Consider the following 13,535-nt stretch of genomic DNA (forward strand, 5'->3'; position numbering starts at 1 on the left):
AGGAGACCCTTATTATGATCCAGCAGATGTGCCACAAGACCCCACCCCTACTGGATCTCCAGACCCATGGGACGACTATAACAATCCGGACATCCCAGATGTTCCACAGGATGACCTTTACCCATCTAGGCCATCCCCACCTGAAGATTCCTTAGGCTTTCACCACCTATTGCAAAGGGCGGCACACTACCACGGGGTGGAGTTACATACTGACCCAGTGGAGGAGGATTTTCTCCTAGACACCTTTGACAATGCAAATAGGTCTACTGCCATTCTATCTATGTTAAAGGGAGTGATTAAACATGCACCGGAGGTTTTTAAAGACCCAGTCAGGGCCAGGGTCCTAAACCCCCGTATAGAGAAAAAATACAAAGCCGCCCCCACAGACCCTTCATACATTAAAGGCCCTGCACCATCGGATTCCCTAGTGGTATCTACAGCTAGGAAGCGCTCAAATTCTCAGGCGTCAGGCGAAGCACCACCACCTGACAAAGAGTCCAAGCTCCTAGACGTGTCAGGGAAGCGCACTGCGTCACAAGCTGCCAACATATGGCGTATCGCCAACACGCAAGCGCTATTGGCCAGATACGACAGGGCGCATTATGATGAGTTAGAGGCCATCATGCACCATCTCCCTGAAAAATACAAGAACAGGGCTAATGAATTGATCCAAGAGGGAAAAATAATAACTAATACCTCTATTGGCTGTGCCCTAGATGCAGCAGACACAGCCTCCAGGGCCATAAACACCAGTGTCCTTCTCCGTCGCCATGCCTGGCTCAGAGTTTCAGGTTTTAAAACAGAGATACAAGCCTCTATATTAAACCACCCATTTGACCAAGATCATCTATTTGGCCCAAAAGTTGATGAAGCCCTCGAAAAGATGAAAAAAGATACTGACACAGCGAAATCCATGGGAGCCCTACAGTCACACACTCCTAGGCGCTCCTTTCGCCGCAAGACAAATGCTGCCTGCTCTGCCATACCTCCTGCCCAATGACTTTTCCCCGCTCCCTCCAGACCATTCCACTCCGGTCGGGGGCAGAATACAGCATTTCCTTCACGTCTGGGAGACAATCACCTCAGACAGATGGGTGACCCAAATTATTCGTTCAGGATATTTCCTAGAATTAACATCTACCCCCCCAAACATTCCACCCAGGCAACGCCCTATGTCTCAAGAACATGCTACGTTACTAAAACAGGAGGTGATCTCCCTCCTGCAAAAAGAAGCCATAGAGCAGGTCCCCATTAATCAACAAAATGTAGGGGTCTACTCCCTGTACTTTCTGATTCCAAAGAGAGACTAGACTCTACGACCTATCCTAGATCTCAGACCTCTAAATACTTACATACATTCAGACCATTTTCACATGGTAACCCTTCAACAGGTTCTTCCACTCCTCTCCCAGAACGATTTTCTCACCACTCTGGACTTGAAAGACGCATACTTTCACATCCCAGTACACCAGTCTCACAGAAAGTACCTCAGATTTGTGGTGGACAGGCAACACTACCAGTTCAAGGTGCTCCCGTTTGGGGTAACAACAGCACCAAGGGTATTCACCAAGTGCCTAGCAGTAGTGGCTGCACACCTCAGAAGACCGCACATTCACATCTTCCCGTATCTGGACGACTGGCTAATAAAAGCCACGTCCTACGAACAATGTGTGCAACATACCGCCGGTACAATCCAACTACTTCACCAGCTAGGTTTCACGGTGAACCACCAAAAATCCCACATGGTACCATCGCACACAAAACAATACCTCGGTGCCACCATAGACACCTCAAAAGCCATAGCCTATCCCAATCCTGCCAGGATTGCAAATATACAGGCTCCGCGTCAGAAATTCATATGCCAACACACTCTCCCAGCAAGAGTGTTTATGCAACTGATAGGGATGATGGCCTCTTGCATCTTCATAGTGCCCCATGCAAGACTCCAGATGCGTCCACTCCAAGAGTGTTTAGCGTGCCAGTGGAACCAGGCCCAGGGGCAACTGACAGATCTGGTGTTGGTAGACGGTCGCACCCATCGCTCTGCAGTGGTGGAACACCACAAACCTTTCCAGAGGTCGACCGTTCCTGGACCCGGTCCCACAAATAATCCTAACAGACGCATCGCTCTCCGGCTGGGGAGCTCATCTGTTACATCTCACAGTACAGGGCACATAGACGCCGCAACAGAAGTTACTCCACATCAACCATCTGGAGTTACTGGCAATCTTCCTCGCCCTAAAATCCTTCCAGACGCAGATTTCAGGCAAGGCAGTCCTCATTCGCACAGACAACATGACTGCCATGTACTACATTCAAAAACAGGGGGGCACACACACTCCACAGCTCTCTCAATTAGCACAGAGCATATGTAGATGGGCAATTCCACAAAAAATCTTTCTCCTGGCCCAACACGTCCCAGGAGTCCAAAACACCGTGGCAGATCTGCTCAGCAGACAAACGCAGCAGATCCACGAGTGGGAACTTCACCCACAGGTTCTTCACCCGTTCTTTCAGAAGTGGGGGCATCCACACATAGACCTATTCGCCACCCACGAAAACAAAAAATGCCTAAGCTTTGCCGCAAGATATCCACACCCATTGTCCAAAGGCAATGCGATATGGATGAACTGGTCAAACAAATTTGCATACGCTTTTCCACCTCTCCCACTAATTCTATTAGTGGTGTGAAAGCTACAACAGCATTCCCTAACACTGATCCTAGTAGCTCCAACATGGGCCAGACAACCGTGGTACACCACACTGCTGGAACTCTCAGTAGTACCACACCAAAAGCTACACTTCTCACCATTCCTCCTAACCCAGAACCATGGAGAGATCATGCACCCGGACCCAGCTCAGCTCAACCTTGCGATCTGGCTCCTGAGGTCCTAGAATTCGGATACCTTAACCTTCCCCCTGATTGCATGAATATTATCAGGGAAGCTAGACGCCCTACTACTAGGGCATGCTATGCTGCAAAGTGGAAAAGATTTGTTGTTTACTGCCACAACAACACAATCAATCCTTTAAATGTGTCCATACAGCACATCATATGTTACTTACTCCATCTACAAAGGTGTAACCTAGCATATACTTCCATTCAGTTACACCTCGCTGCAATTGCTGCTTATTTACAGAACAGGCAGCACCTATGACTTTTCAGAGTGCCTGCCATCAAGGCCTTTATGGAAGTTCCAAAAGAGTAATTCCACCCAGAGTACCACCCTCACCTGTCTGGAACTTGAAAATAGTTCTCACAAGGTTAATGGGACCCCCTTTCGAACCATTACATAAATGTGAGCTCCAATTTCTCACATGGAAAACAGCTTTTCTAGTGGCCATCACTTCCCTCAGAAGGGTTAGTGAAATACAGCACTCACTATTCAGGAACCTTTTCTCCAAATGCATCAGAACAAGGTTGTACTCCGCACCAACCCAAAATTTCTACCCAAAGTCATTTCTCCATTCCATCTAAACCAGTCGGTAGAATTACCAGTCTTTTTCTCACAACCTCAAACCGTTGCGGAAAGGGCTTTACACACACTGGATGTTAAAAGGGCTTTACTTTACTACATCCAAAGGACACAACCTTTCAGGAAAACCAAACCGCTATTTATCTCCTTCTCTCCACCACATAAAGGCAACCCTATTTCTAAATCAGGGATAGCTAGGTGGATTGTAAAATGCATACAGATTTGCTACCACAAAGTAAAACAAACACTATCTGTTACCCCTAAAGCCCACTCTACAAGGAAGATAGGGGCTTCTATGGCTTTTCTAGGAAACATACCACTAGATGACATCTACAAAGCAGCGACATGGTCAACACCGCACACTTTCACAAAACATTACTGTGTAGATGTGCAAACCAAGCAACAAGCTAGTGTGGGCCAGGCTGTACTAAAAACACTGTTCCAAACAACTGCTACGGATGCCGGTGGTCGCCGCTAGGGTTGGGTACTGCTATATAATCTATGCACAGTGTATAATCTGCAGCTCATATGCCTTGAACGGAATATGCTACTTACCAGTATGCATCTGTTCTTGGCATGTAGAGCTGCAGATCTATACACGCCCACCCGCCTCCCCGGCTACCTTTATCCGTTCCAGTTTATCTTATTTAGATACAACACACATGGGTTTCTTTACTGTTACTACTACGCTCCATCTTTCCCTGCTGGCGAAAAACAATCTGAGGATGGAGCCGAAGCCCATGCGCAATACGAACCAAAGGAGGAGTCACCGAACTCGTGACTTCCAAAGACTTTCCAAGAGGAAAAACAAACTGCAAACATCCGGGCCCAACACCAGACGGCGATCTATGCACAGTGTATAGATCTGCAGCTCTACATGCCAAGAACAGATGCATACTGGTAAGTAGCATATTCCTTCCCTTTCGCCTCAAATTCCACGAGAGCTTCATATTCCACCGGCTGGCTCAGGAGATTTCGACAGTCTTTGAGAACGCACAAAGGAACCGGTGTCAAGTCATTAGTGAATACAGTCTATTTACATTATTTCTTTATCAAGAACAAAGGTCCCAAACGAGTTTTCTCTCATTTGTATTTGAAAAAAAGCAATGAATGAAGGGAAAACAAATATATGATGTTGGCTCTTCATTAAATTTTTCTACATCTTCCTCAAGGAGATTGGGATATGTGCTTTATATTTGCAGGGTGCCAACTTTCATGTTACCCATAAGCACAACTCACAGATTTTTCCTAAAGTTCAAATCTGGAAAAAATCCTTTTTGATACAAGGTTCTCTTCCTTTGGGCTGAAGTTGGCTTCCAGAGCTTTGTTTCAAAGTCTGTGGCAGTAGTAATAGCTTTCCTCCTCAGGAAAGGGGTGTTTGTGCATACCTGAACCACTGGTTAAGCAAACCCTTTTCTTGCCCAAACCCCTTTAAGTCTTGTAGCAGAAACATTAGTCTACTTTTAAGGGAGGTCTTCCCCAGAACATCCGGAAGTTGATGTTCGTTCCACACAAATCATTCCATACATCGGAGTGGACCTAGACACAAGGACAAAAAAACGTCTCTCTACAAAGATTTCTATCATTTGTCAGATATGTTTGCATCTTCAAACAGCACAGCATCCTGTTGAACAGATATCTCTTCTAGGATCTATGGCTTCAAGCATCGCTCTATTATGGACTGCAAGGTTGCCTATAAGACCTTCAGGAATGCTTGGAGTATCAGTGGTTTGAAAGGACAAGCAGTTGGTATGACAAGATACAGCTTTCAGGTCCTGGTTTTCAGTTTCAGACTTTGTTGATGGGCATGTCTTTGTATCTTACAGTTGATCTTACCACTCAAGGGCTGTGGTTTTCAGAAGAGAAGAAATGCCACAAAATGTTGGAACTGAGTCAGTCCACCTTGCTTTGAAATCTTTCTGCCCAGTGTTCAAGCTAGGCTGTCTTGTGCTACAGCACAAAATAGGTGAAGTCTGTTATTTCCCTGGTGGCTTAGACAATTTGCCACTGTAAGATTGCAAGAAGGATTTGACTGACTGCAATGCATCTTGCAGCACTGTGAAATTCAAAAGCATACCAATTAAGTCATTTGTTAGTTCAACAAGTGGGGTCTAAACAACAAGATGTTGGCAGACACATTCTCTTGCTGGTGGCATCTAGAAAAAAACCCAAAATGCCCTATTTACACCTTGAACTTTCCAGAACCTCTGGCCCTTAGTGATGCACTTTAATAACGTGGCTGAGAGGATTTCTCTGTGCAGCCCAGAACATGCCCAGAGAGATGGTATTTCCTTACCTTCTTAGTTTGTCAAAGTATGAATTACGTTTTTCATCTAAAAGTGTATTTGACTGCCATCACTACTTATTGTAAGTCTCGTTCTGAGTCATTTTGTTCACCGTTGCACTGATTAAGATTTCCTGAAAGGTCTTCATTTAACAGCTGCCAGAAGTTCTTCTGACTGCTAGAAATGTCATTGGGAATGGAATGCAGTTCTTTCCAACTTGGTCAGTGCTCCCTTTTTAACAGTATTATAATGTATTAATTTCCCAAATTCTTATATTCATAGTAAAAATATTTTTCTAAATACTAATTTTTATAAACTAAAAATCAACAAATAAAATAAAACTATTTTTTGAATAATCCTGGTCACATATTGTTGTTAAGCATAGATCCACTTTGTATTTGTTTCCTACATGTTTATTGTCAAATAATGTTGCTACCCTGATGTAGGAAACACATTCCAGGGGTACCCCCTTTCTCCACATTCAGTGCTCCCTTTGCACCATTGCACAAGGCTGATTTCAAGCAGCTTCTTGGAAAGTGGTGTTTTTAGTGGCAGTTATGTCTGCCAGAAGTGAGCGAGCGTCATGGTCTTGGTATTGATTATTAGCACATCTTTTATTGTAACAAAGTGCGTCTAAGAACTCAACCTTCATTTCCTCTAAAAGTTATTTCAGCTTTCCGCATAAATAAGACCATTTCTTTGCCTACTTTGTTCTCGAATTCAGTGTCCCCAGCAAGGTGGTCTTTGCATATTCTCAATGTATTATATATTTTTGGACAAGACCAGCGAGTTCTGTAATATTAAGCAACTCTATGGTAAGTATTATTTGGACTGGGCAGGTCAAGCCTCTTCCAAACAGAGCGTAGCTAGTTGTATAGTTTCTTGCATTGTTAAATGTTAAGCAAATGCTAGTAGATCCTTGCCTGATAAACCCTAGGATCCATTTTACATGGGAAAAGTCTTGTTAGTGCTGCTATGATACAGAATGTTCCTATTCCTGACATCTGTGAGGAGACCACTTAGAGATCAGTCCATACCTCTGCTAAACATTGTTTAGATTCTGACTCCAAATGGCTACATGGTAGGGTCACTCTTCTTTTCGTAACTTATTTGCCTAATTCTTCAGTTCTTTGGCCCTGATCGCACTATCAGGTTAGCTTGAGTTAGTTTGCTACCCTGCTCTACCAGAGGAAATCCCATGGTGAAGAAAGGAAATTTACTTGTAATCATAAGTCTTTTCGATGGGTACACCAATTTTCTCTTTAAAAAGGGAAAAATGAAAATGGGTTTTGTCAGCAAAACCACTACTTTTAAAGAGCGTTTTTACTTTTCTAATGGTTTTTGACATTTATTATGCATGCTTTCAATAAAGGGTTAAAGCTGAAAGCATATGTTGACTTACTTGGGCATGTTTTGTTTTAATTAAAGCAATTCTTTCGTTTATAAAAATGCCCTTGGATATTTCCCTTCAATGAAAATAGTTTTCAAAATGTAATGAAGAGTTCCATGATGAACTGGTATTACAGTTGAGTAACATTTCTTTTCTGTTTTATTTTTTTATTCCACATGGCGCAGTGATTTAGAAATTGACTTAAGTAACTAAATTGATAGTGCATGAAGGAAATGTTTGGTTTTTTCAAACGTGGATTAAGTTAAGGTTTGGTTTGATCACACACGCAATACCTGCTTCTTGTTCATTTGTTAATTTTACTGTAAGCCAGTATCAATTCCCAGTCAGTATTAAAAAAACAAGTAATGAGTAAGGGCTGTTGGTGGTATTACGTTGTAGGTGAAATACACTGCTGCATTTGCCACAAAAGCATGTTTTATGTTTGCCAAGATTCATCCTAACCTCATGGTGGCATTCCAGTAGTTTTCAGGCTTTTCCTGAAAAATAAATGTGAGGTGCCATTGCAACATGGAAGCTGTAAAATCATTGTCCCGAAAGCTTAACTGTGTGTAGCCTCCCACCGTTAGTGGATTGGAAAGTTTGCAGAAATGCTCAGTCATATAAGTCTTTTTCATAATTTTTCTTTTCTTTTACTGTTAAATTTGTGCATTTCATGAAACATGTTTTCACACCGTATCTGAACATGTATGAACCTTTTCAACACTCAGACGTGTTAGGTCAGAAATGTATCTGACCATGGCTTACTAGAAGGTTGAGTAGATATTTTGTTTCTCATTGGTTTGTGTTCTTCTAGCTTTAGGATCATTATCAATTGTATTTGGAGATGAATGGAAGGAGAAGATGGATCGTGATTTTATTCAGGTAATTTCTAAACATTTGGTTTTTAAAAACGATCAATTTGTACTTACATTTTTTTTTTACATTGTGCTGTGTTGATCAAAGGAAGAATTAACCTTTACTTCTAATTTTTATTGGGCTTCAGTTCACTTTTTATCTATTGGATGATGACACTTTGCAGAGTGATACCACTTCTCAACTTCTGTGTTACGATGCCTTTTCCAGTTGGTTGGGGAGAGCAGAAATGTTAATCCCCATGTCAAGTGTCCTTATAGATAACTAAAGTTACCAACCTTTACTGTTTTAATGAACTGCTCACTAATCATGACTAATGACAAAAGTTCTATAAGGGTTTTGCATAAAACCAGATGTTATATATGTAGAAAATGTAACAAATATATCTACAAGATGAACCTGCACTTGCCTTTAGTGTATGTGATATGTTGCATTCTCCCGCAGCATTCTGAACCGCTTTGGTATAGTTGAGTGAAAAAATTATTCCTTCCCTTACGATATCGGACTTGTACTTTGAAAGCCAATTTATGTGGTATCCATCTTCGGACTTTTTCTTTTTTTTTTAAACATGTCCTTCTGCATGATAAACTTATCAGTGCAGTTGTTAAGCTTATGCATTAGGAGTCTTTAAGGGGGAGGTGTTGTATTCACCGCACATGGCACAAAGACCAGTTATTAAGCCATTTTGTAAAGGCTATCTCATTGGTGGCCTTTGCATTGGAACATAGTGGAGGACAGGATTGCTCCATGGATACCTCAGTAACCCGGATAAAACTCCCCACCCCATATATTTGTTGTTTCCCTCAACTATTACCTGGTTTGACACAAAATGTTTCAATGTGATAGGTAACACATGTGGGGTATACATACACATTAGCAGCAGTGACGTGCCATGAAGCATACCCTAAAGAAAGAATTATCTCCGCTCATTAATTCCGATTTAAAGTTCAATATCTATCAGGAATCCAGGTGTTACCCATATTGGTGCCCTTGGGCCCAGTAGGAGAAGCTAGTGGTGAGCCGTTTACTTATCCATTAGTTCTGCAATCCCCTGGTTCAGACTTTTGACTTGGTGAGTCTCTTGGAGAAAGGTGAAGTGTGATCCCCCTCCTCTTTGAGTAGACATATACTTTTGAGCATTTGGTGTTCCTTGCCATGTCAAAGACCATCAATGGCATGAATTTATATAGCTTTTGGGAATGTTTTATGTTAATGGGCAGTCAGAGCAGACGTGGGACAGCCTGCCACCTCTGATGCCGCCCAAATATAGAGGGACCATAATTTCCACTGTACTTACCAGACTGCTGTGACTTAACCTTTCCCCAGCATTGCCCAGCAGCATAGTATTTGTGAGATGACCCTTGAACTGTGGTATGTATGTGACTACCAAGTCTTGACTACCAACTATGAGGCCCATTCTTACTGCCCCAACTGGAAACGACAGGTAATTCGTATCAGAGCTATAGTTCAAGACTAAAACGAAGCAAATGCTGGTTAGCTGGCTTGGTTAACCACCTCTTTCTGACAAACATCTAGCAGTCTACCCTTTACTGGACAGGACCTTTACTTGGTGACCTCCATATGTGGAAAAGAAAAAAACTTCAAACAATAAAACAAAGATGAAAGTGTGGGCTTTTGTTCCTGTCCCTCTCATGAGTTACATGTAGATCGTTTCAAATCCCTCTCATGAGATGCATGTAGATAGTTTCAAATGCTTACCTTTTACCTCATCCTGTCAGCAAGCTGGATACTTTCAGCTGGAACAAAAGGTTCGAGGCATATGAGCTGCAGATTACACACTGTGCATAGATCGCCATCTGTTGTTGGGCCCGGATGTTTGCAGTTGTTTTTCCTCTTGGAAAGTCTTTGGAAGTCACGAGGTATGTGACTCCTCCTTTGGATCGTATTGCGCATGGGCTTCGGCTCCATCTTCAGATTGTTTTTTTCCGCCATCGGGCTCGGATGTGATCTTCGTGCTCCGGTTCCGAACAGTTTCCAGTTCTTCTATCGGCGTGCAATCCTCATCCCAATTTGCGGTATTGTTTTTGATCGCGATCTCCACACTCGGCGCGGCTCTCATCGATCAAGACCTTCGATTCCAGTCGTCGACGGCCTTCGTGCCTACCCAAGCTCCGGTCCTGGCTAATGGAAAGGACTCCCTTCAAGAAGTGCCCTCGATGTGGGTCCAAATTGCCCCACACCATCTTCACGAAGTATGTAACCTCTGCCTCTCCCCTGAACACGAGGCGTGCAAGTCCTTCCAGTCCAAGAAAACCATTTGAGACCGAAGGGCACGAAGAACTATGGCACACTTGTCGACGGCGATTCCAGACGACATCCCCCCCCCCCCCCCCCCCCACCCCCCTCGACGGCACCGGAAAAGGCTTTGGTCACTCCTTCGCCTCCAGGCCTAGGCAAGACCAAAGACACTGCTTCCCACACCGCACCTTGGTGTTGTGCCCGGATGTTTGCAGTTGTTTTTCCTCTTGGAAAGTCTTTGGAAGTCACGAGGTATGTGACTCCTCCTTTGGATCGTATTGCGCATGGGCTTCGGCTCCATCCTCAGATTGTTTTTTTCCGCCATCGGGCTCGGATGTGATCTTCGCGCTCCAGTTCCGAACAGTTTCCAGTTCTTCTATCGGTGTGCAATCCTCATCCCAATTCGCGGTATTGTTTTCGGCAATCCTCATCCCAATTCGCGGTATTGTTTGCGGCAATCCTCATCCCAATTCGCGGTATTGTTTTCGATCGCAATCTCCACACTTGGAGCGGCTCTCATCGAACAAGCCCTTCAATTCCAGTCGTCGACGGCCTTCGGGCCTACCCAAGCTCCGGTCCTGGCTAATGGAAAGGACTCCCTTCAAGAAGTGCCCTCGATGTGGGTCCAAATTGCCCCACACCGATCTTCACGAAGTATGTAACCTCTGCCTCTCCCCTGAACACGAGGCTCGAGACTGTCCGGAGTGCAAGTCCTTCCAGTCCAAGAAAACCATTCGAGACCGAAGGGCACGAAGAACTATGGCACACTCGTCGACTGCGATTCCAGACAACAACCCAAATCCCCAACCCCCTCAACGGCACCGGAAAATGCTTTGGTCACTCCTTCGCCTCCAGGCCTAGGCAAGACCAAAGACACTGCTTCCCACACCGCACCTTCGGGACCGGTAAAGAAGCCTATTAAGCCTTCCGGCGGCTCGGGCTCGAGCCAGCCCACCGTCGGTGCCAAGAAACACTCCTCCGCACCGACGCCGAAAAAGAAACTGGCTTCCTCCTCTGCACCGAGCTCCATACCGAAACACTCTGCGCCGAAAACCAGCTCCTCGGTACCAACACCATCCCCGAAACCGAGCAAAAAATACAAGGCCACCGATATCTCGAAGCCGAAAACCATCTCGGCACCGAGTAAACAGACAGCCCTTTCCAGGCCGGATAGTTCCAAACAGCGGACTAGCGCAGACTCTAAAACAAGAAAACCAACGGCCCACTGCCTTAGGCGTCGACGGACAAACCTCGCTCAGAAGAACTTTTTACACCTGATCTATTGCAAAAGACATTGATCAAGGACCCCAAAACCGGACATTTGATGCTCAGCATCAAAAAGAGACTGCTGGAAAAGCCTGCCCCAGCTCCACCTCCAAAAAGGAAGGACTCTGCTACCTCCCCTTTCAGAATGCCTTCACCACCTCCTCCACATTCCCCTCCTCCACCCTCTCCTTTTCCCCCCCCCACACCTCATCATTCCCCCACACCCACTCCGGATGATGATAATGATGTCGTCTGATGACGTAGGGGACGTGCTCCATGACCTACCTACAGGGGACCCCACTCCCACAGGCTCCCCAGACCCATGGGACGACTATAACATCCCTGACATTCCTAACGTCCCGCAAGATGATCTCTACCCTTCGAGACCATCCCCACCAGAAGACTCATTAGGGTTCAACCACTTACTCCAAAGGGCTGCACACTATCACGGGATGGATCTCCATACTTCCTTCTCGATACTTTTGACACCACGCATAGGGCCACCTCCATACTGCCCATGCTCAAAGGAGTTATCAAACACGCGACGGAGGTCTTTAAAGACCCAGTCAGAGCCAGGGTCATTAACCTGTACATTGACAAAAAATATAAAGCCGCCCCTACAGATCCCGCCTACATCAGAGGGCCAGCACCACTAGATTCCCTAGTAGTGTCTACAGTACGAAAGAGGGCCAACTCCCAACCGTCTGGCGAAGCACCACCACCAGACAAAGAGTCAAAACTCTTGGACGCATCCGGCAAGCGCACTGCATCCCAAGCTGCCTTTATGGCGTATCGCTAATACACAAGCGCTACTGGCAAGATACGACAGGGCCCATATTGCGAACACCTCCCTGACAAATATAAAAATAGGGCAAATGAGTTAATTCAGGAGGGCAAAACCATTACCAATACCTCCATCCGCTGTGCCCTAGATGCAGCTGACACCGCCTCCAGAGCCATTAATACCAGCATCCTACTCCATCGCCATGCCTGGCTAAGGATCTCAGGCTTTAAACCAGAAGTACAAGCTTCCATCCTGAACCACCCTTTTGACCGGGAACATCTGTTCGGCCCAAAAGTAGATGAGGCCCTAGAAAAAATGAAAAAAGACACCGATACAGCGAAGTCTATGGGAGCCTTACAATCGCACCCTCCCAGGCGCTCCTTTCGCCGCTCTTCCTTTCGGAGCACATCAAGAGGCTACTCCTCTGACACCGCTTCTACTTCATATAAGGCCCCTACCCAATCCACCTTTACAAGGGGTTACCAAAGAGGCGGCTACAGAGGCAACAATAATAAAGGCAGAGACAAGACAAACACCGCCCGCTCTGCCTCCGCACCTACCCAATGACTCCCCTCCACTCCCCCCAGACCATCCCACTCCGGTCGGGGGCAGACTCCAAAATTTCCTTCCTGTCTGGACTACCATCACCTCAGACAAATGGGTAATACAAATAATTCGGTCAGGCTACTGCCTAGAACTAATACGCCCAATGTCACAGGAACATCTATTGTATTGTATTGTATTGTATTGTAATGTATTGTATTGGGGATTTATAGCGCGCACGGCTACTCAGAAGAGTGTCCTGGCGCGAACCAGCAAAAGAGATGACGGAGAAGCAAGGCGAAACTAATGGAATACAAAAGGTCTTAAGTTGTTTTCTGAATAAGATGGGGTTTTGAAGGCTGCGGACCTCCAAAGGAAGGGAGTTCCAAGACTTAGCCGCCAAGTAGGATAAGGAACTACCAGCTTTTCTTATCAAACGGATTTTGGGCACAGACGCCAGGCACACATTCGAGGAGCGCAAGTGTCTGGCCGGAACATAGAACGAGAAACATTTCCTCAGGTACCAGGGGCCGTATTCGTAGAGTGCTGCATGGGCCGTCACCAAGGCCTTGAAAAGAACTCTAGCTTTTAGCGGCAGCCAATGTAACCTACGAAGATGTTGTCCGACGCTGGTGTGCTTGGGTAAATCCAACAGCAGC

At 45.2% G+C, this 13,535-nt stretch overlaps 1 protein-coding gene across 1 annotated transcript in view; it reads left to right on the forward strand.

Annotated features, from left to right (window-relative positions):
- ARID2 (AT-rich interaction domain 2) overlaps positions 1–13,535 on the forward strand; it is a 1,055,333-nt gene that overhangs the window by 355,088 nt on the left and 686,710 nt on the right. The window contains exon 6 of the mRNA XM_085653362.1: positions 7,966–8,033. Within this exon, the coding sequence (XP_085509488.1) occupies positions 7,966–8,033 (68 nt within the window). The remainder of the gene's footprint in view (positions 1–7,965; positions 8,034–13,535) is intronic.

This window comes from Triturus cristatus, chromosome 4_1 (genome assembly GCF_964204655.1).
Source record: "Triturus cristatus chromosome 4_1, aTriCri1.1, whole genome shotgun sequence".
NCBI classification, from domain to species: Eukaryota; Metazoa; Chordata; class Amphibia; order Caudata; family Salamandridae; genus Triturus; species Triturus cristatus.